Source organism: Ursus americanus, chromosome 21, assembly GCF_024610735.1.
Source record: "Ursus americanus isolate L20-20 chromosome 21, mUrsAme1.1.p, whole genome shotgun sequence".
Taxonomy (NCBI): Eukaryota; Metazoa; Chordata; class Mammalia; order Carnivora; family Ursidae; genus Ursus; species Ursus americanus.
The window spans coordinates 47,629,615-47,653,360 of NC_142147.1; the positions used below are offsets into that span (position 1 = coordinate 47,629,615).

General features: G+C 51.8%; 1 protein-coding gene across 1 annotated transcript in view; it reads left to right on the forward strand.

Moving 5' to 3' along the window:
* Positions 1-568: 568 nt before the first annotated feature.
* RELB (RELB proto-oncogene, NF-kB subunit) overlaps positions 569-23,746 on the forward strand; it is a 28,473-nt gene continuing 5,295 nt past the window's right edge. Inside the window, exons 1-7 of the mRNA XM_045812412.2 lie at positions 569-822; positions 1,786-1,833; positions 7,393-7,739; positions 15,732-15,889; positions 17,234-17,325; positions 17,499-17,630; positions 19,172-19,276. Coding sequence (XP_045668368.1) covers positions 768-822; positions 1,786-1,833; positions 7,393-7,739; positions 15,732-15,889; positions 17,234-17,325; positions 17,499-17,630; positions 19,172-19,276 — 937 coding nt within the window. The 5' untranslated portion in view covers positions 569-767. The remainder of the gene's footprint in view (positions 823-1,785; positions 1,834-7,392; positions 7,740-15,731; positions 15,890-17,233; positions 17,326-17,498; positions 17,631-19,171; positions 19,277-23,746) is intronic.

Genomic DNA, 23,746 nt, shown 5'->3' on the forward strand with positions numbered 1-23,746 from the left:
GAAATATCCATCCACTCTATAAACATTTATTGGACACCTACTGTGTTCAAAGGGCTGTTCTAGGTGCTAGGGTTAGAGCAAGGAACAAAATAGGCAAATCCTAAAACTGGCATTCTAACCATAAACATTTAAGTATCTTCAACTCCAATTTACAGTTGAAGAAACTGAGGCATAGAGAGACTGTGGTTTCTCTAAAGATCATTATTATCAATGGCAGCTGGAGCCCTGGCAACCTCCCGATCCCGAAGCTTCGCTTACAGCCAGGGAAACAGCAGGTTCACCTCCCGCTGGTTGACCTGGGGGGCGGGACTCAGTTTCCCGACTTTCTCCACGGGTAGGACGTGAGTGGCCCTAAGCAAGCCTCGGTTGTCTCCGCCACAGCAACGCGCAGCGGCGCTGGTCCAGCCCCTCCGGTGCGCCCGGCCTCCTCTTCCCGGCCGGCCCCGCCCCCGCGACCACGTGACGCGTGGGGGTTTTCCCGTTCCCCTAGCGTGACGTCACGATGGGTTGCGGGCCAATGGGCGCGCAGGCCGGCGGCGCCGGGGAATTCCGCCGCCCCGCCCCCGCCCGCCGCCCGCCCGGCCCGGCCCGGCGCCCCCCGCAGCCCCGGGCGCCGCGCGTCCAGCCCGGCCTGCGGCCCCAATCCCTGCGCCGCTCGTCCGACCCGCGATCGTCCTCCGGACCGTGCCTCCTGGCCGCTTGGCCTGCCGGCGTGTGTGTTTTGATCTGGGCCGGCCTCCGGGCCGTCCGTCCCCACTGGTCGGGCCATGCCGAGTCGCCGCGTCGCCAGACCGTCCGCTGCGCCGGAGCTGGGGGCCTTGGGTAAGCTGGACCCGGGTTCAGGAGAGGAGTCTGGGGCGGGGCTGGAGATGCGGGGGTTCTGGGGGCCCCGGAGTAGTCTGGGGGTTCCTACAGGAGTCTAGGGGTTTTGGGGGGCGAGGCTGAGGGTTCCAGGGACACTGTATTAGAGGGAAGGAAGGAGCCAGAGGATACTGATGGGGTCCAGCCCAAGGTAAGAGGGAGGCGTCCCACTACAGAGTGAGAAGGGGGCGGGGCCTGACCCTGAGGCAAAGGGAGGGGCGGGGCCCGACTCCGAGGGAGAGAGGGGCGGGGCCTGACTCAGAGAAGGCGGGGCGGGAGCCGCTCCAGAGTTGTGGGGGCGTGGCCAGGCTCGGAGAGGGCGAGACGAAGGAGAGGCCAGACTCAGAGTGGGCGAAAATGAGGGCCCTCGCTCACCGAAGGGGGCGGGGCCTGACTCTGAGAGCGAGAAGGGGGTGGAGCCTAACTCTTAGAAGGAAGCGAGGTCCTACTCGGAGTAAGGGGGAGGGGCCTGACTCCGGCAGGGAAAAGGGGGAGGGCCTGTTCCGAAAAAAGAAGGGCGGGGCCTGACTCGGAGAAGAAAGGGGGGTGGGGCTTACTTTGGGAGAGAAGTGGCAGGGTCTGAGAAGGGGACAGGGTGACGCTGAAAAACTGAAGGTGTAGGGTGGACCCTGAGAGAAAGGAGGGGGTGGGGCTTTCTTGAGATTGAGAAGGGCTCCTCAAGATCCGACCTTAAGGAAGAGAAGGAGCCGGCTTGAGTGTGATGCAGGGTGGGGAGAATGACAGACACTAGGGAACGGGTCCATAAGTTAGAGGAGGAAGCAAGGCCAGACCCTGCGGGCGTTAAGGGTGAGGGGGCCTGATCCGAAGGGGCGGGGCCAGGAGAGAGACGGGGCGGGACCTGGGAGACTCCGGTCCTCCCGCTGCATCTCCATCACCTCCTGAGACATGCCTCCCTCCCCGCAGGGTCCGCGGACCTCTCCTCGCTTTCGCTCGCCGTTTCCAGGACCACGGGTGAGCAGCCCTACACAGTTCCGGCCCACCCGCGCGCTCAGGACGGGGGAGGGGGGAATCCTGTGGAGGCGGCTTTGGGCACGCCTCTGTCTGGGGTTTCGCCCAGGTCCACCTCAGCTTTCCTCTGACCGCCTGTGTTCGTCCCCGCCGGTTGAGATGGGGGTCCCAGGTGGCCCTACCTCCCGGGTGGTTAGGAGCTGGACAGGTAAAACTAACCACCTATTCACCCTCTAAGAGGAGTCCTCTTTAGAGATTTGCCACGGTACTGCAGAGGGTAATAATGACAAGCTGATGCCGCCACCTCCTCGCTCTGTGAATGCCTGCAAATCACTTCTCTCTGGGCCTCAGTTTTCCTCATCTGTAAGATGGACATTATATCAGTGCCTCCCTTTGCCAGGGATTGAGAGGATTCAATGAGCTGATACAGGCAGACTTTCAAAGCAGTGTCGGGCACACCAGTAAAGTCTCAATAAGTGTTAACTGTTGACAGCTGGTTTTATTAGTATTATTATTGCTATTATTATTATCACAGCCTGTAACAGTGGTTCTTTTTTTTTTTAAGCTTTTATTTATTTATTTGAGAGAGAGAGAGACAGCCAGTGAGAGAGGGAACACAAGCAGGGGGAGTGGGAGAGGAAGAAGCAGGGTCCCAGCAGAGCAGGGAGCCTGATGCGGGGCTCGATCCCAGGACCCTGGGATCAGGCCCTGAGCCGAAGGCAGACGCTTAACGACTGAGCCACCCAGGTGCCCCACGTAACAGTGGTTCTTAAACCTTTGTGTGCATCGGAGTCACCCAGGGAGTTGTTAAAACAGATTGTTGGGCCCTATCTCTAGAGTTTCTGATTCAGTAGGTCTAGGATCGGCCCTGAGAGTTTGCATTTCTAGCAAGTTCCCAAAAGATGCTGAGAACTAGTCAGGATGGTCCCTCATCTAGTGCCACCCAAAGTTCAGTGCTGCCTGAGAAAATGCAGAATCAAGGCTAAATGACAACATCCTCTCTCTTATAAATCTGCTGGGATTTGGGAGGCAGGGACTGAGTCCTGTCACCATGAAGACTCGGCCCCTAGTGGGCTGGGGCTGGGCCTGGGTCTGGAGGTCCATCTTGGGATGGACCCCAGCAGTGCTGGCCTGGCTGTGGCGGAGGCTCTGCCGGGTCCCTATGGGGTCTGAGAATGTGGACAATGGTGAAAGGTGGGGCATGGCTTTGGGGACAGGTACTGCCCACGCACCCATTCTGGGCAGGAACAAGGCTGAGGTTTTTTCTGGCCCAAGATCTTTGGTTTCAGTTGAGAGTAATTTGTGATGTCATCTCTTCAATAAATATTTATCGAGCGCCTGTTCTGTACCTCGTCCTGTGCTGGGCAGCTCTGGGGACTAGGCAGTGACCGAGACAGCCCTGACTCTGCCCTCATGGGTTCCTTACCTAGATGTGGAGGCAGGCATGTAGGCAATAAATTAAATGTGGGGTTATTAAATGTGATAAAGGCTCTGAAGAAGTCTTGGTGTCAGTGATATCTAACAGCAGGGTAAGGATGGCAGAACTAAATGCTGTGGCAGAGTGGGAGGGGAAAATCTCCCTCATTCTGATGGGCTAGACACGTACTGGGCCCTGGGTATACAGCGGGCATGGGGCAGACATGTCTCCTCCTCTGAGATGCTCACAGTCTGCAGGAGGAGACAGATCAGAGTCCCTTAACACAAAGTCATGCCAAATCCTAATCAATGCCACGAAAATGATAAAACAAAGCTATGTAACTGTGAGTGACTGGAGCTATCTTAGGGACCAGGGGACTATCTCAGATAAAGTGGTCAGGGAAGACCTATCTAGTAGGTGACATTTGAGCAGGGACCTGAAGGAGAAGGAGGGGGGAGGAGGCCATGAGAAGAACTGGAGGAAGGGCATTCTGTCAGAGAGCAGGCTGTGCTAAGGCCCTGAGGCCAGAAAGACATAGCTGGTTTTCTGCTCGCGTGTGGCCCATCCTGGCTGTCCCTGGATGGTGGCGCGTCTGTGTGGGAGGTTGGGGTGGGATGGAGGAGTGTTATTTGAGTTGAGCCCTAAGTAAGGAGAAGTTCCCAATGTTTGCTGGCTGAAAGAGGTTTTTTTCCCCCAAAGATTTATTTATTTGAGAGAGAGTGAGAGCGAGCAGGGGGAGGGACAGAGGGAGAGGAAGAGAGACTCCTCTAGCAGACTATTGGCTGAGCACGGAGCCCGATGTGGGCTGGACCCCAGGATCCCCAAGACCATGACCTGAGCAGAAATCAAGAGTTGGCTGCTCAACGAACTGAGACCCCCCAGGCACCCCCCCCAAAGGGGATTTTTAGATAATAATGCAATTAGCTAACTTTATGGAGGGGCTAGGGTGGTCAGACACGGTGCTAAGCAATTTAGCTGTGCGATTGCGAATCCTCATGTTCACACCTTGAGATAGGAGCTCAGACCTCATTTTATAGAGAAAGACTCGGAGAGGGTGAGAGACTTGCCTGGGGCTGCACAGGATTCCAACCAACACTGCATGCTCTGAAAGCAGGTCTGCCACCCTCTTCATTTTATAGATGGGGGGTGGGGGGGGTGGGGGTGGGGGTGGGGGGGGCGACTGAGGTCTAGAGAGGGAAAGCGGGTTGGTTACCCAAGTCCATAAAACGTCTCCCAACACGTGATCCACTGGCAGCCGGCATTTACACAGCGCCTACTATCGGTGGCACTTTTAAGTACTTCCCACGTATTAGCTCATTTAATTTTCACAGCAGCCCAACGAGGCACTATGACTGTCCATTTTACAGATGGAGAAACTAAGGCACAAAGGGGTTAAGTGAGGGGCTCAGGGCTCTCCAGTTAGCAAGTTGCAGAGCCAGGATTTGAACTGAGACAGTCCAAAGCTCAGGCCACTGCTGCCTGGGCCTCAGTTTCCCCCTGCAGCCTGGGAGCTCCTCGGGGGCTCAAAGTCTAACTCCTCTTCGGGTCCCCAGTTCATCCAGCACAGATGCCTAAGAGGATTTTTCCAAGTTGAAGTGACCGGAGGTTGGCCCTGCCAGGGATCGACAGCCTGTCCCTTCTTCTGTCCCAGCCTCAGTGTCCCCAGCTACCAAATGGGGGTATCTTCCCTGCCCTGCTGACTTCACAGATCACATGAGATAAGGGGAGCAGGAAAACTGCTTTCCGAGGAGCAAAGGTCTGGCTGCCAGGAGCCACTCCCCGAGAGTGGAGGTGGAGGACAGGTCTGGGAGTGGAGCAGGCTGGCGTTGATCCGTCTGTGGCCAGCGGCTGGGGCAGGCAACCCTGGAAGGGACATCTGGCCTGGCCTGGCCTGCCTCGCTGTGTGACCCCAGGCTTGCTTGCTCACTCTGGCCTTCCCCTCGTCCTGTGTATGGAATGATGGGAGGTTTGTTTTGATTTCTCCACGGCCCCTTTCAGGACTGAGCTTTCCTAAGGAGGTGATGAGGGGCTTCCCCAGCATCACTGTTACTATCCCCTCGGGGAACAAATCTGGGATGGTGGGTGGGCGCTGCGGAGGGACTGGGCCGGGCTGCAGAGCGGGTGATTGCCTGGAGGTGAAGGCTCGACCTCCTTGGATCTTCAGACGTTAGCCAGTGACCCCTCCGGGTTCTATGGTGGGCTTTGGGGAGGGAACGCCCCCACATCTTATTTAGAATCTTGGCTGTTTAATTTTTTCCTGGTCATAAGACCCTTGGCTTCCTTGGATCCTCAATGATGCTTTATAATTCCTGGCCTCAATGTTTTTTAGAAGGCACTTGAGGGTACCCTGACCCTGGGGCCCCAATATTGGGAGCTGAAGGGAGGGTAGCCCAAGAGGGTGAGATAGGGGCTGGAGTTTGGCACCCCAGGGAGCCAGAGCCCAGTTTCCCAGGATGGAGGAAGGGAGAAAGGTGGAGGGTTCCAGGCGGGGATGGGGTTGGGGAATCTGTCTTAAAAGATGAAAGTCTTGACCACTTTCTGGACCTCACCTTTCTCTTTCTCTTTCTCTTCCTTCCACAGATGAATTGGGTAAGTATCACAGGGCAGGTCTGGGCGGGGGGGGGGGGGGCGGTGCGGGGTGAGGAGTACAAGTGCCCACAGTGCGGGATCTGGGCCTTCCTTGCTGTTGGGCAAGGGGAGGGTCGCAGTGTGACTTCCAGGACCGTTGGGGGATTTTAATGTCCCTGTTCCCAAAGTACAGGCAGTACTTGATACTTAGAAAAGTCTCCCCGCCTGAGCCGCCTTGAGTGTCGCCATTACCGTGAGCATCCGTTCATTCTTTCAGTGAACTGTACCGAGGGCCCACCATGTGCCAGGCATCGTTCGAGGCACCGGGGAGTCAGCCACGAACCAAACAAGGTCCCCCCCCCCCACTTCCTGGAGCTGACACTGTGGTGGGGGAGACAGTAGGAAAAGGAATAAATGAACAAGATCATGTCAGATTGGGCTAAGGGCTGTGAAGGAAATAACAGGAAAGGGGTGGAAGGCCTGGGAAAACACACACTAGATGGGCCTTTCGGAAGAGGTGACATTTGAGCTGAGACCTGAAGGACGAGGAGGCAGCGTGGGCTGAATGGGGGGAAGCATGGAATAGGCAGATGGGGAGTAAGGACAACACCCCAAAGAGGGCCAGACTTGCGGAGCAAGCAACAGAAAAGACACTGGAGCGAGGCAAGAGGGGGGTGGCGGGAAGCCGAAGGCCCAGGACAGCAGGGGGCCAGTCCACGCAAGGCTCTGTGGCAGGGGTCAGGAGTGTGGGTTTTTGTGTGGTTGGTTTTTTTCTGAGATGAATAGAATTTGGGGAAGGTTTTAAGTGGGGAGGATGTTGCCTTGGACTCTTAAGGGAGATGGGAGCCAAGGGAGGTCTCTGAGCACAGTGGGGACAGGGTCTGACATAAGCTACCTCTGGCTGTGTGTCGGGGACACACTTGGAGGAGGCCAGGTGGGGAACAGGATCAGTGGTTTAGAGGGGAGACGATGAGCGTGGACCAGGATGGAGCCGGGGTGTGGGGAGAAGCGGTGGGAGCGTAAACATATATTTGAGGTAAGAGGCGGAAGTAGTTCAAGGATGGGGAACAGGTGTGGGATCATGGGCAACTAACATAGGTGTGCAGGCGTCCAGCTCGGGCACCTGGTGGCTGGTGGTGCTGCTTTCTGAGGTGGGAACTGCTGGGGCAGAGCAGCTATTATTCTTGTTATTATTAACCAGGGGGCGAGGAGGAGGCAGGGACACCTGTTACCTGGCCCTACCTTTATCCAGGTGAGAGGGGATGGAAACAGGAATTCAGGTGCGTTAGGGAGGGGAGTGCACATGAGGGTGCACGAGAAGGAGAACCCAGGCCGATCCCCGGTTTCTGGCCTCAAGAACCGGGGAGCTGTTTGCAAGGAGGGGAAGGGATTTGGGGGGGTTCAGTGCCGAGCCCGTCCTCCCCCGCAACGCACTCGGCTCACAAGGACTATGTCTTGAAGAAACGAATGGATGGGGAAAGGCGGGGCCGCATAGGTCTGCGTGGGGGGGGGTGGGGGGTCATCAGGCCCCTTCCTTCTATCATCAGCGTCACCCCCAGTTTTTGCTTCTCCCGCAGAGATCATCGACGAGTACATCAAGGAGAATGGCTTCGGCCTGGAGGGGGCGCAGCCGGGCCCGGGCGAGGGGCTTCCGCGCCTGGTGCCTCGCGGAGCGGCTTCCCTGAGCACCGTCACCCTGGGCCCCGCGGCGCCCCCGCCCCCCGCCACGCCGCCGCCCTGGGGCTGCCCCATGGGGCGGCTCGTGCCTCCGGCCCCGGGCCCCGGGCCGCGGCCGCACCTGGTCATCACCGAGCAGCCCAAGCAGCGCGGCATGCGCTTCCGCTACGAGTGCGAGGGCCGCTCGGCCGGCAGCATCCTCGGGGAGAGCAGCACCGAGGCCAGCAAGACGCTGCCCGCCATCGAGGTGAGGCCCGGGGCGGGGTGCCGCGCCTCCCCGCCCCCGAGATTCGCGCGCCGCTGTTTCTCCTGTAGTTTATGGTGGTTATTATTACTGTCGTTGCTATTGTTGGAGCGGTGAATACTCTCACCTGGCCCCGGATTCCAAAGGACATTCCAAGAAAGGCCTCCTTCCGGGCACTTGGCAGTAGGGACCAAAATCATCATTGCCTGGAAGGACAGGGTCGCTGGCCTCCTGGCCCACAAGGGAGGCCCTAAGAACTGGAGTGGCCGGCTTTGAATCCTTGTTCTGCCATTTACTAGCTGTGCAGGCTTGGGCTGGTTATTTAGTCTCCCTGTGCCTCAGTTTCCTTCTCTACAAAATGGGATGATGATGATGATGATGATGATGATGATAATAATAATGATAATAATAATAATAATAAGTAACCACCGGGGTGTCAGGAGGCATGGATGAGTAAATGACACATGCCAAGGGCCTCCAACTTGGTATGTGCTCAGGAGAGAGAACTGGTGTTAGGATTATTGCCATCGTGACTCCTAGGCCTGGCCATTCCCCTTCTAGGAAATTGACGATGTAGATAAGCCAGCCTCTGGGTGGAAAAGAGGGATGTGCAGCATTATCCCCCACAGCCTTGCTGTGTAAGGAAGTGGGAACTGCAGAATTAATCAGCAGGGCACTGGTGGGGCAGTCCGGGAACATCTACCTACACACTGGAATCCTATGCAACCATGATAAGCATCTGTGCGTGTGTGTGTGTGTGTGTGTGTGTGTCGATAAATATAAATACATTCGGTTCACACAGAAAGATTTTATTTTATTTTATTTTATTTTAAAGATTTTATTTGTTTATTTGACAGAGATAGAGACAGCCAGCGAGAGAGGGAACACAAGCAGGGGGAGTGGGAGAGGAAGAAGCAGGCTCATAGCAGAGGAGCCTGATGTGGGGCTCGATCCCATAACGCCGGGATCACGCCCTGAGCTGAAGGCAGACGCTTAACCGCTGTGCCACCCAGGCGCCCCTCACAGAAAGATTTTAAAATGAAGCCGTCCCCTAGGCATGGCTAGATGGGGAACCATCTCCAAGATATATTAATAAACCAAAAAAAAAAAAAAATTGAGGCACAGAACCCTTCGTCGGGGATTATACTACCTTTGGTGTCAAAAAGGGGGAAAATAAGTTCTCTATTTGTATTTGCTGGTATGTGCCTATGGAAACTCCGGAAGGAAAAATAGTCATGACTTTTTTTGGTCAGGGGAGTGCTGAATGAATAAGGTGCTGGTAAGGTTTTTCACTACACGCATCTTTATTTTGTTTTACAGTTTTAAATCCCATGGCTCAAAACTTCCCAAAATGTAAATTAATTTAATTAATACGTATTAACCTAACAGAACTTAAATTAAACTGAACAGAAGTCCACCACTCCTGCGCCCAGGCCCCAGGTTCTCCCCAGAGGTGACCATTAAAAAAAAAAAAAAAAAGATCTATGTATTTATTTGAGAGAGAGAGGTTGCACGCGTGTATTGGGGGGAAGAGCAGAGGGAGAGAGAGAGAAACTCAAGAAGACTCCGCACTGAGCACGTAGCCCCATGTGGGGCTCGATCCCACCACCCCGAGATCATAACCTGAGCCAAAACCAAGAGTCAGACGCTCCACTGACTGCATCCCCAGACACCCCCAGAGGTGAAAATTCTTGTCAATATCTCATGTATCCTTCTGGGAGTAGTTTACGATTATACAGGCACACATGTGCATACATATGTACAATCCCCCCCTTTGTACATAGAGAGGAGTATAATCTAGATACTATTCTGCACAGTGGTCTTTTTTGCTTAAGAATGTATCTGGAAGGGGCGCCTGTGTGGCACAGTGGTAAAGCGTCTGCCTTCGGCTCAGGGCGTGATCCCGGCGTTGTGGGATCGAGCCCCACATCAGGCTCCTCCCGCTATGAGCCTGCTTCTTCCTCTCCCACTCCCCCTGCTTGTGTTCCCTCTCTTGCTGGCTGTCTCTATCTCTGTCGAATAAATAAATAAAATCTTAAAAAAAAAAAAAAAAGAATGTATCTGGAAGGGGCGCCTGGCTGGCTCAGTCTGGAGACCATGCAACTCTTGATCTCAGAGTTATGAGTTCAAGCCCCACATTGGGTACAGAGATTACTTAAAAAAAAAAAAATCTGGGATGCCTGGGTGGCTCAGCCAGTTAAGCGTCTGCCTTCAGCCCAGGGTCATGATCCAGGACCCCAGGTCCTGCATCTGGCTCCGTGCTCAGCAGGGAGCTTGCTTCTCCCTCTGCCTGCAGCTCCCCCTGCTTGTGCGCGCTCTCTCTCTCTCTGGAAAATAAATAAATAAATAAAATCTTAAAAAATAATAATAAATAATTTTAAAAACTAAAAAAAAAAAAAAAAAGGAATGTACCTTGGAGCTCAGCTAACCTCAGCCTGTCGAAAGCTGTCCCATTCTCTACCATTGAACCCCGTTGCATGGGGGGTGCAGATTCGCTGTGCAGGTCTTCTGTTGGTGGGTAAGTTAGGTTGTTTCCCATCGCCTATTTTGAGCAAAGCTGTAGAGAACGACTCGGTTCATCTATTACTTCCTTCATGTCACGCAAATAACTTCTGGAAGCGGAATTGCTGGTCAAAGGTAATTTGATAGATATTGCCAAATTGCCCTCTGTGAGCGTTGTACCCACGACTCTTTCTCCTGGCTGGTGTCTGAGAGGCCTGGTTCCTCGCGCCTCCCCGATACAGCGCCTTCGTATGCTTCTGGATCTTCGCCCGAGGGTTTCTCGAGTCTGAATTGTGTACTGATCATTCCACTAGCCCCGGGTTCTGGCCCAGGCTGCTCCCTAGCCATCAGCTCCCAGTGTCCTCTAGGCAGCCAGAGGGGCCCTGCTGAGTTACACATCCGCTCTTCTGCCTTGCTCAGAACCCTCTCTTGGCTCCCTAGTGCCCTCAGGAGGAAGCCCAAGCTGCTCCCTGCACCTCTAAGGCTCTCACTCCCTGACTCCTGTTGCCAGTTCCCACCCAGCCCCTCCTCACTCGCCACCCTCCAGCCACTAGGCCTTCGCCCATGCTGTTCTGCCTGTAGTGCTTTCCTCCCCAAGCCTGGTCACCCCGTACACATCCACAAGGCCTCAGCCCACCTCCAGGAAGCCTTCCCTGACCCCCACCCCAGGTCTGATCTCCTTCACATGAGGTCTTCTGTTTTTCTCCTCCTCTCCCTCAATGGGATTTGTCCTCATAGGTCTATTTGCAACCCCGTCCTTCCCCCACCTCGTAGGAAGCAGGCAACGCAGTGGTTACAAATATGGATCTTAGAGTCAGAAAGACGTGGTTTTAGCCTTTCCAGCTGTGTGAATTGAGGTGAGTCCAGTGCTTCTGCTGGCCTCAGTTTCCTCGTCTGTAAAATAGGGTTGGAGTTCCTGCTCCCACAGGATGCTACGAGGAAACCAGGAAGGTGGCCCAGCACCAGCGGAGAGGCTCCCTCCTTACTCAGCGAGGTGGTTGTTGTTTAATTTGGCTCCAGACATTGTGGCCAAAAGCAGCATGCAGGGCGGAACATTCTGGTTAAAAGACTGGTTTACTTGGCAATGTATAGTCCATCACCGGATTTTCAGGAATGGGGCAAGTGTGATGCAGTGAGGGGTGTTGTCATAACCCCGTATTTACCTTTAAGGATTTTGTTCATTTTTCCAATCGACAGGGCTTTTTTTTTTTTCAACTTCATGTCCCATCTTTTTCTTTTGAAAGATTTAAAACCTACAAGTAATAGACAAGAATAGTGCAGCAAACATGCCTGTTGCCTTATTTGCTTCGTGTCTTTCTCTCCCTTTATATAGACATTTATAGAGATTTGAAGTCAGTTGGAGATAGGATGATCCTTCGCCCAGAGTGTTTTGGTGTGTATTGCTTAAGAGCAAGGATGTTTTCCTACAATGTAGGAGCTATAGAATCATGATACCAACGCCACACTCTGGACACTTAATATTCCTCCAAGGAGATTATCTGATATTAAACCCATATTCTAATTAGCCCCCAAATATTCTTTTTCTTTCGAGATTTTATTTATTTTTAATTTTTTAATTTTTAAAGATTTCATGTATTTATTTGACAGAGAGAGCCAGCAAGAGAGGGAACACAAGCAGGGGGAGTGGGAGAGGAAGAAGCAGACTCCCAGCAGAGGAGCCTGATGTGGGGCTCGATCCCAGGACTCTGGGATCATGCCCTGAGCCTAAGGCAGACGCTTAACAACTGAGCCAGCCAGGCGCCCCCCACCAAATACGCTTGAGAGCTGTTGTTCTTGTTGTTCACTTGTTTAATATTCAGTCCAGGGTCACATGCTGTGTTGAGCTGGCAGGTCTTGCCATGGTCTGAATGTTTGTGTCCCCCTAAAATGCATCCGTTGCAATCCTAGCCCCCAGTGTGATGGCACTGGGGGGGGGGGGGGCTTGGGAAGTGCTGAGGTTATGAGGGCAGAGCTCACATGACTGGGATGGAGGATTTTATAAAAGAGACTCCAGACAGCTCGCGGGCCCCTTCCAGCAGGAAGGCGGCGGTCTGCAGCCTGGAAGAGAGCCTTCACCGGAGCCCGACCACGCTGACACCGTCGTCTCAACTTCCAACCTCCAACTGTAAGAGAGAAATTGCTGTCGTTTACTTGCCATCCAGGTTCATGGCATTTTGGGGTAGCAGCCCGCACGGACAAAGACAGATGTCTTCAGTGTCTTTTGACCTGAGTTCATTTCTCCATCGGACTTTGTGTTTGGGGATGGGGACATTTGCAGAGGACAGGATGGATGTTTTGTCGAATGTCCCGTGTTCCGTGTTTGTTGGCTATTTCCAGATGAGATCAGGTCGTGGGTTTGGGGGGGACACCCCAGGGGTGATGCTGTGGCCTTCTTGGTGTCTCACATCAGGAGACATAGGGCGGCAGTCTGTCCCCCTCTCAGTGATGCGGGGTCAGAGCCTGTACTCCGGCCGCCGTAACGAAACACCACAGGCTGGGTGGCTTGGAGAACAGAAATGTATTGTCTCAGCGCTCTGGAGGCTGCAAGTCCCAGATCAAGATGCTAGCAGATTTGCTTTCCTCCAAGGTCTGTCTCCTTGCCTTGCAGACGGCCTCCCTGTCACTGCATCCTCACTCGTCTGGTGTCTCTTTGTGTGTCCAAATGACCTCTTACAAGGACACCGGGCAGATTGGATAGAGCCCATCCTAATGGCCTCATTAACTCAATCACCTGAGGTCCTGAGGTTTAGGGCTTCAACATATGAATTGCAGGGGGATGCAATTTAGCCCATAAGAGCGAGTGCCCAGTGGGGCTCCTTGTTGTAAGGGGACAGCGTTCCTTTGTAATGGGTAATTTACCTGCCCGGTGATACTTTGAGGCTGTGTTTTCCCCAACAGGCTATTCTACGTCTTTCCAGGCAGTTTTTCTGGCTCGGTGTCGGTTTTGATTTGAGGGTACCAGGTCTGACTTATTCCAAGGCCTTGTGTGATGTCTTAAAGACGAGAAACTTTCAGCCCTGCGGTTCTCATGAATCCTGAGACTTGATTCTGAGCTTTTCTGAATCTCCTAATATTGCAGTGGGGAGCTGGTTAAATGAATAGCTTTAACCCTATCTGACTCGGTAGAATTTATAGACGATATTACTTCCCTCTACTCATAATCATCACCCAAATCCATGATGCCCTAACTTTAATATGGAGGAGAAATAAAAGGAAAATAATACAGCTTAAAAGCACCTTTATTTCAATATGTAAATACTTAGGCACAGCCCCAGGGAATCATAATAAAGGTGGCAGTTGCTTGGGACCTCATGAATTCAGGGGCCCCATAAACAGCCTGACCCAGCCAGGTGGATTTAGTGAATTAAATGCTGTATGGCCAGGGTTGCATTTGGTGATGGGGTCTTCCAAAGTGGCAAACATCCCTCAGTCTAAACAAAATCCAGTCTTCCCTCAATTAACACGGTGGCCAAAGTCCTTGAAAATTCAGTGTGTTTTTAAATTATGGGAAAAAGAGAGGCGCCTGGGTGGCTCAGTCAGTTAAGCATCTGCCTTCGGCTCAGGTCGTGATCTCAGGGTCCTGGGATCGAGCCTGGTGTTGGGCTCCTTGCTCAGCGGGGAGCCTGCTTCTCCCTCTCCCTCTGCCTGCTGCTCCCCCTGCTGGTGCTCACTCTCTCTCTCTGTCAAATAAATAAATAAAAATCTTGAAAAAAAAATTATGGGAAAAAGGACTCTATATGTAAAATGGCTAGGTTCTTGGCTCTGATCATTTTAAACAGGCTTGTCCCCGATGTGAATATTGGCAGGATCAGAAGTCTTGCAGGACTTGTGTGGGACTGTCCCTGCTATTGCAGACTGTGTGACATCACTGGCTCTGGGTCCTGCCTGCTGTGGGCTTGGGTCCCCATCATTGTGTCAGTCCACATTACCCCCCCCAATATCCCAAATGCCCCCTAGAGGGCGGTACTCCCCCGCAGAGATGCACTCATTCATTATTTGTTTGTAGGTAGGCAAGGGCTTTGGAAGTTCAGAGCAGGCTTTACAGGGTCCTTGATGGCAGCAGATGCTTAACCAGCTGAGCCACCCAGGTGCCCTTATTTTTATTTTTAAGATTGATTTATTTATTGGAGGGGGTAGGGAGGGAAAGAGAAACTTTAACAGACTCGGAGCTGAGCGGGGAGGACAAGGTGGGGCATGATCCAATGACCATGAGATCCTGACCTGAAGTGAAGCTGAGAGTCGGAGGCTTAACTGGCTGCACCACCCAGACGCCCCTGTCTCATCCTTTTCAAATGCAGGCTCCAAATTTTCCCCAAATTTGAACAAAAAAAATTTTTTTTGTAGTTTTAAAAAAAGTTTTATTGAGGTATAATTTATATATGCAAAAGGGCGCATATTTAATGTGTACGTTTTGATGAGTTTGGACAAAACATTTTTTAATTACAGAAAAATGGGAAGAATAGTACAAGGAGCACCTGTGCTGTATTCGCCAGTTGGCATTTTGCCGCCTTCTCTGTGTCACGTTCCTCCATACAGACACATGCGCATGCGCGTGCGACGGACAAGTACACACGTTGTTTTTGCTAAACTATTTGCACTGCGTTGTAGATATCACGTTGCTTTACCGCTAGACACTTCAGTGGGCACCTTCTGCGAGTAAGCTCCCGCGTGGTGACAATGTTATTAGCATCCCTGGGGAAATTAACAATATCCCATTGTATCAAACAATGCGTTAAATGTCCCACTTGTCCGCAAAATACGCTTTATAGTTATTTCTTCCTCCTTAATCCAGCATCCGGTTAAGGATATGTCATGTCTCCCCCCCCCTTTTTTTAATCAACATCCAGTTGATTGAATCTTACGTGTCCAGCTCTATACATTTTTACACACATATACACTGTAATTACCAGCCAAGTCAAAATACATTATTTGTTCGATTTTCACTGAAATATGATGCCCATCTTTTTATTGGCTTTCACAACCCTGATTTTTTTCACCCGATGACCCCCGATTTGGGCTCATTTGAAGAATCACGGTGAGATTCGGGTGACATACTTCTGGGGGGCTGTCACAGAAGTGATGTCGTGCCTTCCCAGTGCAGCCCGTCAGACTGCCCAGGTCATTTTGGCCCAGTATTGGTGATGCTGACCTTGATCCCTGATTTAGGTGGTGTCCAGTGCATTTTCCGCTGTGAAGGTGCTTTCCTCATTAGTAAGTTGTCTGTGGGAAGTACTTTGAGACCGTGTGTGCATCCATGTTTTTAAAACTCATAGTGGCCGAAGAAGGCACATCTGCGGGGCAGCTATCATGTTATGAGGCCCCCAGGCCACCAGTCGGAAGCCTTTGGTTTAGGATCTCAGAGGGGTCTTAAACAAACCCCCTTCCGTCATCCTGGGGGAGAAGGTTGGGGAGCTATCAAAGGAGGCCCCGGAGAGTTTGGATGGGTGCAGGTGTCTGCCATGGGACCCCAAAAGTGCACCTGTCTCCCTGCAGCTCCGGGATTGTGGAGGGCTCCGGGAGGTGGAGGTGACCGCCTGCCTGGTGTGGAAGGACTGGCCTCACCGAGTCCACCCCCACAGCCTCGTGGGGAAAGACTGCACCGACGGCGTCTGCAGGGTGAGGCTCCGGCCTCATGTCAGCCCCCGGCACAGGTACTCGACCCCTGACCCCCAGCCCTTCACCCCAGGTCATGGAGATGCCCAGGGAGACCTTAGGGCAAGGGGCCGCTGGGCCAAATTCTCCCCCACTGCATTTCCTGGACGGGAAGACCAAGGCCAGGCCTGGGGGTGGTGGAGGGGCGTGCCTAAGCCTGGCCCCCTGCTGCACACACCTTCACACACACTTGTATTTATCCCCATTTTGTCGAGGTGGAAACTGAGACTTGGAGGAGTAAATGAGCCCAGACAGCCAATGGCAGAGCAGGGATTTGACTCCAGACCTGACTTATCTTCAAGATCATTCTTTCTTTCATTGATTATTTATACGTTTTTAATACATTTTTTAAAAAGATTCAGAAAGACTGTACAGTGAAAAATAAATTTCCTTCCATCTTTGGTCATGCAGCTGTTGGTGGCCCTTCCTGGAGGTGATTAAAAACATTCTATGCACGTGTATGTTTTTCTCCCCTTACAAATGGTGGCAGACACCTGTACCTCATTTTTATGTTCCAGTACATCTTGGAGATCATTCCTATAAGCATTTAGAGCTGCTTTATCCTTTTTCTTGGCTGCATAGTATTTCAGCAGACAGCTGTATACCATTAATCGAGCAAGCTCCCTAGTCATGGGCCCTTAGGATGGTTCCAAGCTCCTGTGGCCCTGTTACTAAATGCATGGCTTTACGTATATATCATTCTTTACGTATATATCTTCTGTAGGATAGATTCCTAGAGATGAACTCGCTGTCTCTAACTTCAGCAATTTACTTTCACTGTAACCTTTCAGTGATTTCTAATTTAGCGAAGATGTAAGGTCCGTGAGAGCAGGGCTTTTCTCTTTTGTTCCTCGCTGTGCCCTCCCCAGTGCCTAGCACGCTGCCTGGGACACAGCAGGTGCTCAGGAAGCATTTGTGGAATGAATGAATACTGCCATATTGTCCTCCGAGACGTAACTGCTGGAGCAATGTACAGTCCCACCTGCCGTGGGGGAAAGTGCTTGATTCTTCACAACGTCCCCAGGACAGAGCGTCCTCAAACGTTTTGATCCTCGCCGTGTTGATGAGCTTTTTAAAAATCGCATTGATGTTTATTTTGCAGTTTTCTTATTACAAAGGAGGTGGGCCAGTGTTTTCATGTGGCAATGGTGAGGGGCACTCCCAGGCGCTCTCGAGAATCCCCAACACTCCTGAGAGGTTGAGACCCCGGGCCCCTCCTGGTGCTGGGGCCCCTGAGACTGTGAGCCCCGAGGCAGCATCTGCCGGAGTCCTCCTGTGGTTTAGGGCTAGACCCGCCTCGTCATGAGACCTCCCTTCACCCACTCCTCCCCCTCCCCATTCAGCTTTAACAATCTGGGCATCCAGTGTGTGCGGAAGAAGGAGATTGAGGCCGCCATTGAGCGGAAGATTCAGCTGGGCATCGACCCTTACAATGGTGAGTCCCTGAAACCAGCCTGACCGTGTCGTCCTCCTGAACCCCTCGCACCCTCTGCCACCCCTTCCCCTCACCTTCTCCCGTCTCGGGTATCCCCTGTCTCCGCAGCCCCATCCCTTCCCTCCCTGCCATCTCCGTCCCCCATCCTCAGCCTTCCCGTATCTCCCCTACAGCCGGCTCCCTGAAGAACCACCAAGAGGTGGACATGAATGTCGTGAGGATTTGCTTCCAGGCCTCATATAGGGACCAGCAGGGACAGATGCGCAGGATGGACCCCGTGCTGTCTGAGCCTGTCTATGACAAGAGTGAGTCTAGGGTGCTGGGGGTGTTAGGATTGTCGTTGTCTACAAGTACTGGAAAGCCCCACGTATGATGGCGTGAACGAACAGGGAGTTCTTTATTTTTATTTGTCTCAATATTAAGTCTGTTCGTGTTGGTTCAGCGGCCCAGCAATATCAAGGCACTGGTTCAGCTCTGTGATTCCCTTGGTCGTGAGCTGGTTGCCACAGCTCCAGATATCATGTCTGTGTTCAAGGCATGATGGGCAGTGTCACCCTGTATGGTGTGCAGGCTGTACACTGCCCAATTCCAGTGGTCAGCATTTATGAGGTAGCCTATGGACACGAGGCCTTCTCGTATTGTAGAGTGCACAACCTGTGCCACTGTACTAGGCAATTCTAGGGAAGAGGCAGCATGAGTAGTAATACTTTTCTCTTTTATACAGAAAATAATATATTCCCCAGAATCCCCCTGGTAGACTTCTGCGTGTGTCTCATTGGCCAGAACTGGGTCTCATGGTGGCCCCTAGTTGCAAGGAAGTCTGGAGAGGGATATGGGCATGGAAGAGGAGATTGGGAATGGCTGTTAGGTTTTAGCAGCCTATAGTGACTGCCACAAGCATCAAGATGGGGAGAGAAATTAATCCAGCCAGGGCTTTTATGGGTGCAAGTGATAGAATTCCAACTCAAATGGGCTGAAGGAGGAAAAAAAAGAATTTGTTCCATTAACTAAGAAGGTCCAGAGGTAGTAAAGTGCTTCAGGGCTGGCTGTATCCAGGTACTCAGCAATTTCATTTGGGACCTGTCTCTTTCCATCTCTCAACTGTACTTCCTTCAAGTTAGAGTAATTTTTGGCACAGCCCTCCCATGATGGAGGCAAAATGACTGTATGCACCTCTAGGCTTATATCCTACCAGCTTGGAATCTCTCCCCCATGTCCAAAGAGAGCTTCTCTTACACAGTATTTTTGGTTGGAGTCTCAGGGCTATCTCTCATTGGCCTGGTTTGGGTCATGTGCTCCTCTGTGACCAATCAGCTCTGGCCAGAGGGATGCAATGCTCTAATTGGCCAGGTTTGGGGCACGTGATCACTGCTGAGCTAGGGGGTGGGTCTGGCCCTACCCAATCCCCAGGACTGAAATGGGGGCATGGTGGGGCAGGGAGCTGTTTCCTGGAAGGGAAATAGAGGGGCTGTCAACAGAAGGGCTGGGACTGCTAGACAGGCAAAACGATGGTGTCTACTATAGATTTCAAGCCATTAATCTTCGTCTAAGAATGGTCTTGATCCTTGACCCCGCCAACTCTCTTCTGAGGGCTGATGGTCTCCCTTTGGGCGGGACACTCACTGTGCCTCAGCATGGAGGACTCGCGACTGTCCATCGACCCCTCTGTCTGAGCATCTTCTTTTTCTCCCCGGACCGCGGGGTCCCGGGGAGGATGGGGCGCCCCGGCTTCTCCATTTCCCATCTCTGCATGGTGCAGGGTGGGCCCCCACGGGTTGCCTGCTGAGGGTTTGACGACTGAATTCCCATGTTTTCTTACATACCACTTCCTCTCGCGCTTGCGCAGAGTCCACAAACACATCAGAGCTGCGGATTTGCCGAATCAACAAGGAGAGCGGGCCGTGCACGGGTGGCGAGGAGCTCTACCTGCTGTGCGACAAGGTGCAGAAAGGTGAGGGACCTGGGACAGCGCGGGGGCGGAGTGGCGTCAGGTGGCTTGTGCCTGTGGGAGCCCGGGAGCCTGGGAGGGTGGGAGTGTGAGGCGGAGCTGGGTAACGGGGCCGGCGCAGTGGAAGGAGCCAGAACTCCGGTTTTGGAGTCAGACTGCAACTGCCAATTGGTTTATTCCCGCACGGAGCTGCTCACTCACCGGTTCATGTACAAACATGGAGAGCTGCGTGTGCTGGCCGTGCTGGGTGCCAGGCTGTGCCCACCACGAGCTCCGGGGGACTCTGACATTAAAATCCTGGAGTTGAGTGAATAAATGCTTTAGGGCAGCTGGATGAGGGCTACAGATGAAGAAAGCGGAGAGTGGCAGAAGTATCTCCTCCACTTTGTTCATGTGGGTTCCAATGTCCCATCTTCAAATAGGGTTTTTAAAAAACAGGCGTGGGTGCCTGGGTGGCTCGGTCGGTTAAGCCTCTGACTCTTGATCTCAGCTCAGGTCTTGATCTCAGGGTCGTGAGTTCAAGCCCTGCATTGGGCTCCACGCCCAGTGTGGAGCCTACTTAAAACAACAACAATAACAACAACAGCAACACCACCACCGCCACGATAAAACCAACAACAGGTGCACATTGCATTGCCTGGCTGGCGGAGCTTTCCGTCTTACTGTATATATCTTTTCTGTATCCTTTGCATTCTTCATCCTGTGACTCTATTATAAATAACATCACCACCAAGGGTATTAAAGAGCTAACATGTATCTTTTTTTTTTAAAAGATTTTATTTATTTATTTGACAGAGAGAGAGACAGCGAGAGAGGGAACACAAGCAGGGGGAGTGGGGGAGGGAAAGCTGGCTCCCAGCGGAGCAGGAAGCCTGATGCGGGGCTCAATCCCAGGACCCTGGGATCATGACCTGAACCGAAGGCAGACGCTTAATCTACTGAGCCACCCAGGCGCCCCAGCGAACATGTATCTTGCTCTTATTATGAGCCGAGCTCATAATAGCACTTTCTACACCTCACCCATTAGATCATCTGATTGCCTAACGGTTCTATTATGTAGGTCCAATTATTACCTCCCTTTTATAGATGAGGAAACTAAGGCACAGAAAGGTTAAGTAACTTGCACAAGGTCACACAGCTAGGCAGGAAGAGACAGGATTTGAATGAAGGTGGTCTGTGCTCATAATCGTTCTTCCGAAAAAAAAAAAAAAAAGGAAGAAAGAGAGTTGAGGGACACCTGGGCGGCTCAGTCGGTTAAGCGTCTGCCTTCAGCTCAGGTCGTGATCCCAGGGTCCTGGGATCGAGCCCCATGTTGGACTCCCTGCTCAGTGGGAAGCCTATTTCTCCCTCTGCCTTCCACTCCCCCAGCTTGTGCTCTCTCACTCTCTCTTTCTGACAAATAAATAAATAAAATCTTAAAAAAAAAAAAAGAAGAAGAAAGCTGAAAAAACTTCAGGAAGATGGAGGAAAAAGTAGTATTCAGAGTAAGGGGATAGGGAGGAATGGCTGGAGGGGTTGTAGGCACAATTTTACTCAGTGGGGCCAGGGAAGACCACTGTCAGGAGATGTCATTGGAGCCTTGAGGCATCTGTGTGACTCTCTAGGGAAGAGTGATTCAGCAGAGGGAACAGCACGTACAAAGGCCCTGGGGTGGTAGCAGGTCTCATTGCTGGAGGAGCAGCAAGGCCAACGGGGCAAGAAGGGAGCAGAGTGGGAGAAACTGTCACGGCCTCAGGGATCCCTTCCAATCCTTTCTCATGCTCTGTGATTATGTAGTTAATGTCTGTCTGCCCCACTGGGTTGTATAGGGCTGGGCTGTCACGGTGAGCAGTTGTGTCCCCCAGACTACTCGGTCCAAGGTCAAGCACTCATGAAGTTCTCAGGAAAAAAAATTTCTTTTACTTGTTCATTTTTTGGGGGGAGCACAAGTTTCATTCTTTAAGAAAAAATTTAAAAACCATTTTATTTTATTTATTTTATCTTTTTTAAAGATTTTATTTATTTGACAGAAAGAGAGAGACAGCCAGCGAGAGAGGGAACACAAGCAGGGGAAGTGGGAGAGGAAGAAGCAGGCTCCCAGCGGAGCAGGGAGCCCAATGCAGGGCTCGATCCCAGGACCCTGGGATCAGACCCTGGGCCGAAGGCAGATGCTTAACAACTGAGCCACCCAGGCGCCCCTAAAAACCATTTTAAAGTGTACGATTCGTGGCATTTAGTACACTCACAATGTTGTGGAGCCAGTACTACCTAGTTCCAGAACGTTTTCATCAGCCGAGAAAGAAACCCCATACCCCTTTATACCCCATTATATAAGCAGTCACTCCGTCATCTTCCCTCCTCCAGCCCCTGGCAACCACTCATCCGTTTCTGTCTGGGGATTTGCCTCTTCCGGACATTTCACATAAATGGAATCCTACACTATGTGGCCTTGCGTGGCTGGCTTCTTACAGTTAGCTTAATGTTTTCAGGATTCATCCACGGGATAGTACGCGTCAGTGCTTCGTTTGTATGGCGGGATGATACTCCTTTGTATGGATATCTAATTTGTTTATCCATTCGTAACTTGGTGGACATTTGGGTGGTTTCCACCTTTTGGCTATCGCGATGTGTTGCTACGAACATTCGGACGTTCGTGCCTAAGTTTTTGTTAGAACACCTGTCTTCAGTTCTTTTGGATATATGCCCAGCAGTGGGAGGTTCTTAGAAAATTTTAAGTGAACGAACAAATGGAGATTGAGTGGTTCCTGTGCACTGGACCCTTGTGTTAGGCAGTGCTGGGACACAGTGATGACAGAGACCGGCCCGGGCTCTGCTCTCGCAGGGCTCCCAGTTCAGTCGGCGGGGGAGGGAAAGAAACACAAGTTACAAGTGTGAGTCCTGCTGAGAGGGAAGAAGACCAAATGCTAACACTGGACGAAAGCACTCAAACAGCAGGAAGACCAGACATAGTCTGGCCACCTTGGAAGGCTTCCCAGAGGAGGTGATATTTGAACCAAGATGTGAGCAATGCCAAGGAGATTGTTAGGGTCCTGGGAGTTGGGGCCAGAGCAGGGGAACCGTTCCACGTGTGCGTGAATAACTAGAGGCAGATGTGGGTCTTGTTCCATCATTTGTTCACTGTCCAGCCTCAGGCTGGTGACTTCACTACCCCCACCCCTCACCGAGCCTCTGTTTCCTTATCCCTAAAATGAGTTGGTGTTAGGATGAGATAGGTTCTCACTTACCCAAGAACTACACTACAGAATTTCTGAGTGCTAGGCCTGAAGCTAGTACTTTGCATAATGCCAGTGAAAGCAATCATACCTAACGGGGGTTGAGCACCTTTACTTGAATGATTCAGTTAATCCTCCTAGCAACCCTGTGAGGTAGGTATTCTGATTTTGCTTCTGTTTAGGTGAGGAAACTAGGCCCAGAGGTATTAGGTAAGTTCCCCAAGCCCTTAGGAGCTGGTGGTGAAGAGCTCTAGCCCACCTGGATTCCTATCTTGGCTCCACCACATGTTGGCTTTGTGACCTTGGACAAGTGACTTCACCTCTCTGTGCCTCTGCTTCCTCCTCTATATAATGGGTTTCCTAAAGGTACTTTTTTCGTAAGATTGTTGTGTGACTTAGAGGCAACCTACATGTGTTTGATATATATAAAGCCTCAGTAGATGGAATTAGTGTGATGAGAGGCAATGCAATAAGACAAGAAAAAGAAATAGCAGGTAGAAGAGCGTCCTGGATCCTGACTATTCACTACCAGCTGTGTGACCTTGGGTAAGTCTCTTTCCCTTCTAAGCCTCAGTTTCCACATATTTAAAATGGGTGTGTCAAAGAGTTAACATAGCAGGTCTGAGACTATTATCCTTTGAAAGGCCTGCTTACAAGGTTGACCCTTGGCTGGCTTTTGAGAATTTGGATTTTGAGGGGGCTCCCACTATTCCCTGACTGATGAGAGGGGCTCACTGTGCTTAAACTGTTTGTATGGACAGTGTGGATTGTGCTGAACACCTGCTGTGCTTCTGGGAGTCTGAAATTTTGATGTATGCCAGGCACAGAGTGCCTATATAATCAGCCACCAATGAAAACCCTGGGTACTGAGTCTCCAGTGATAGAGAGCATTTCACATGTGTTGTCATAGTTTGTTCCTGGGGGGCGGGGCATTAGCATGTTCTCTGTGACTCCGCCGGGGGCGGACTCTTGGAAGCTTGTGACCAGTTTCCTCTGGGCTTCACTCCAGGCACCTTTTCCCTTTACTGAGGAGGATGCTAGGTATCTTTTTGCTATAATTAATCATAGCATGAGTATGACTATATTCTGAGTCCTGTGAGTCCCCTTAGTGAATCACTAAATCTGACAGTGGTCCGGGGGACTTCTGACATGGTGGGGATATTAATTCTACCTGCCTCTCGGTTGTCAAAAGGATTAAATGAGATAATTTATATAAAAATATATAAAACACTTAGTGACTGGCACACAATGTGTGCTCGAC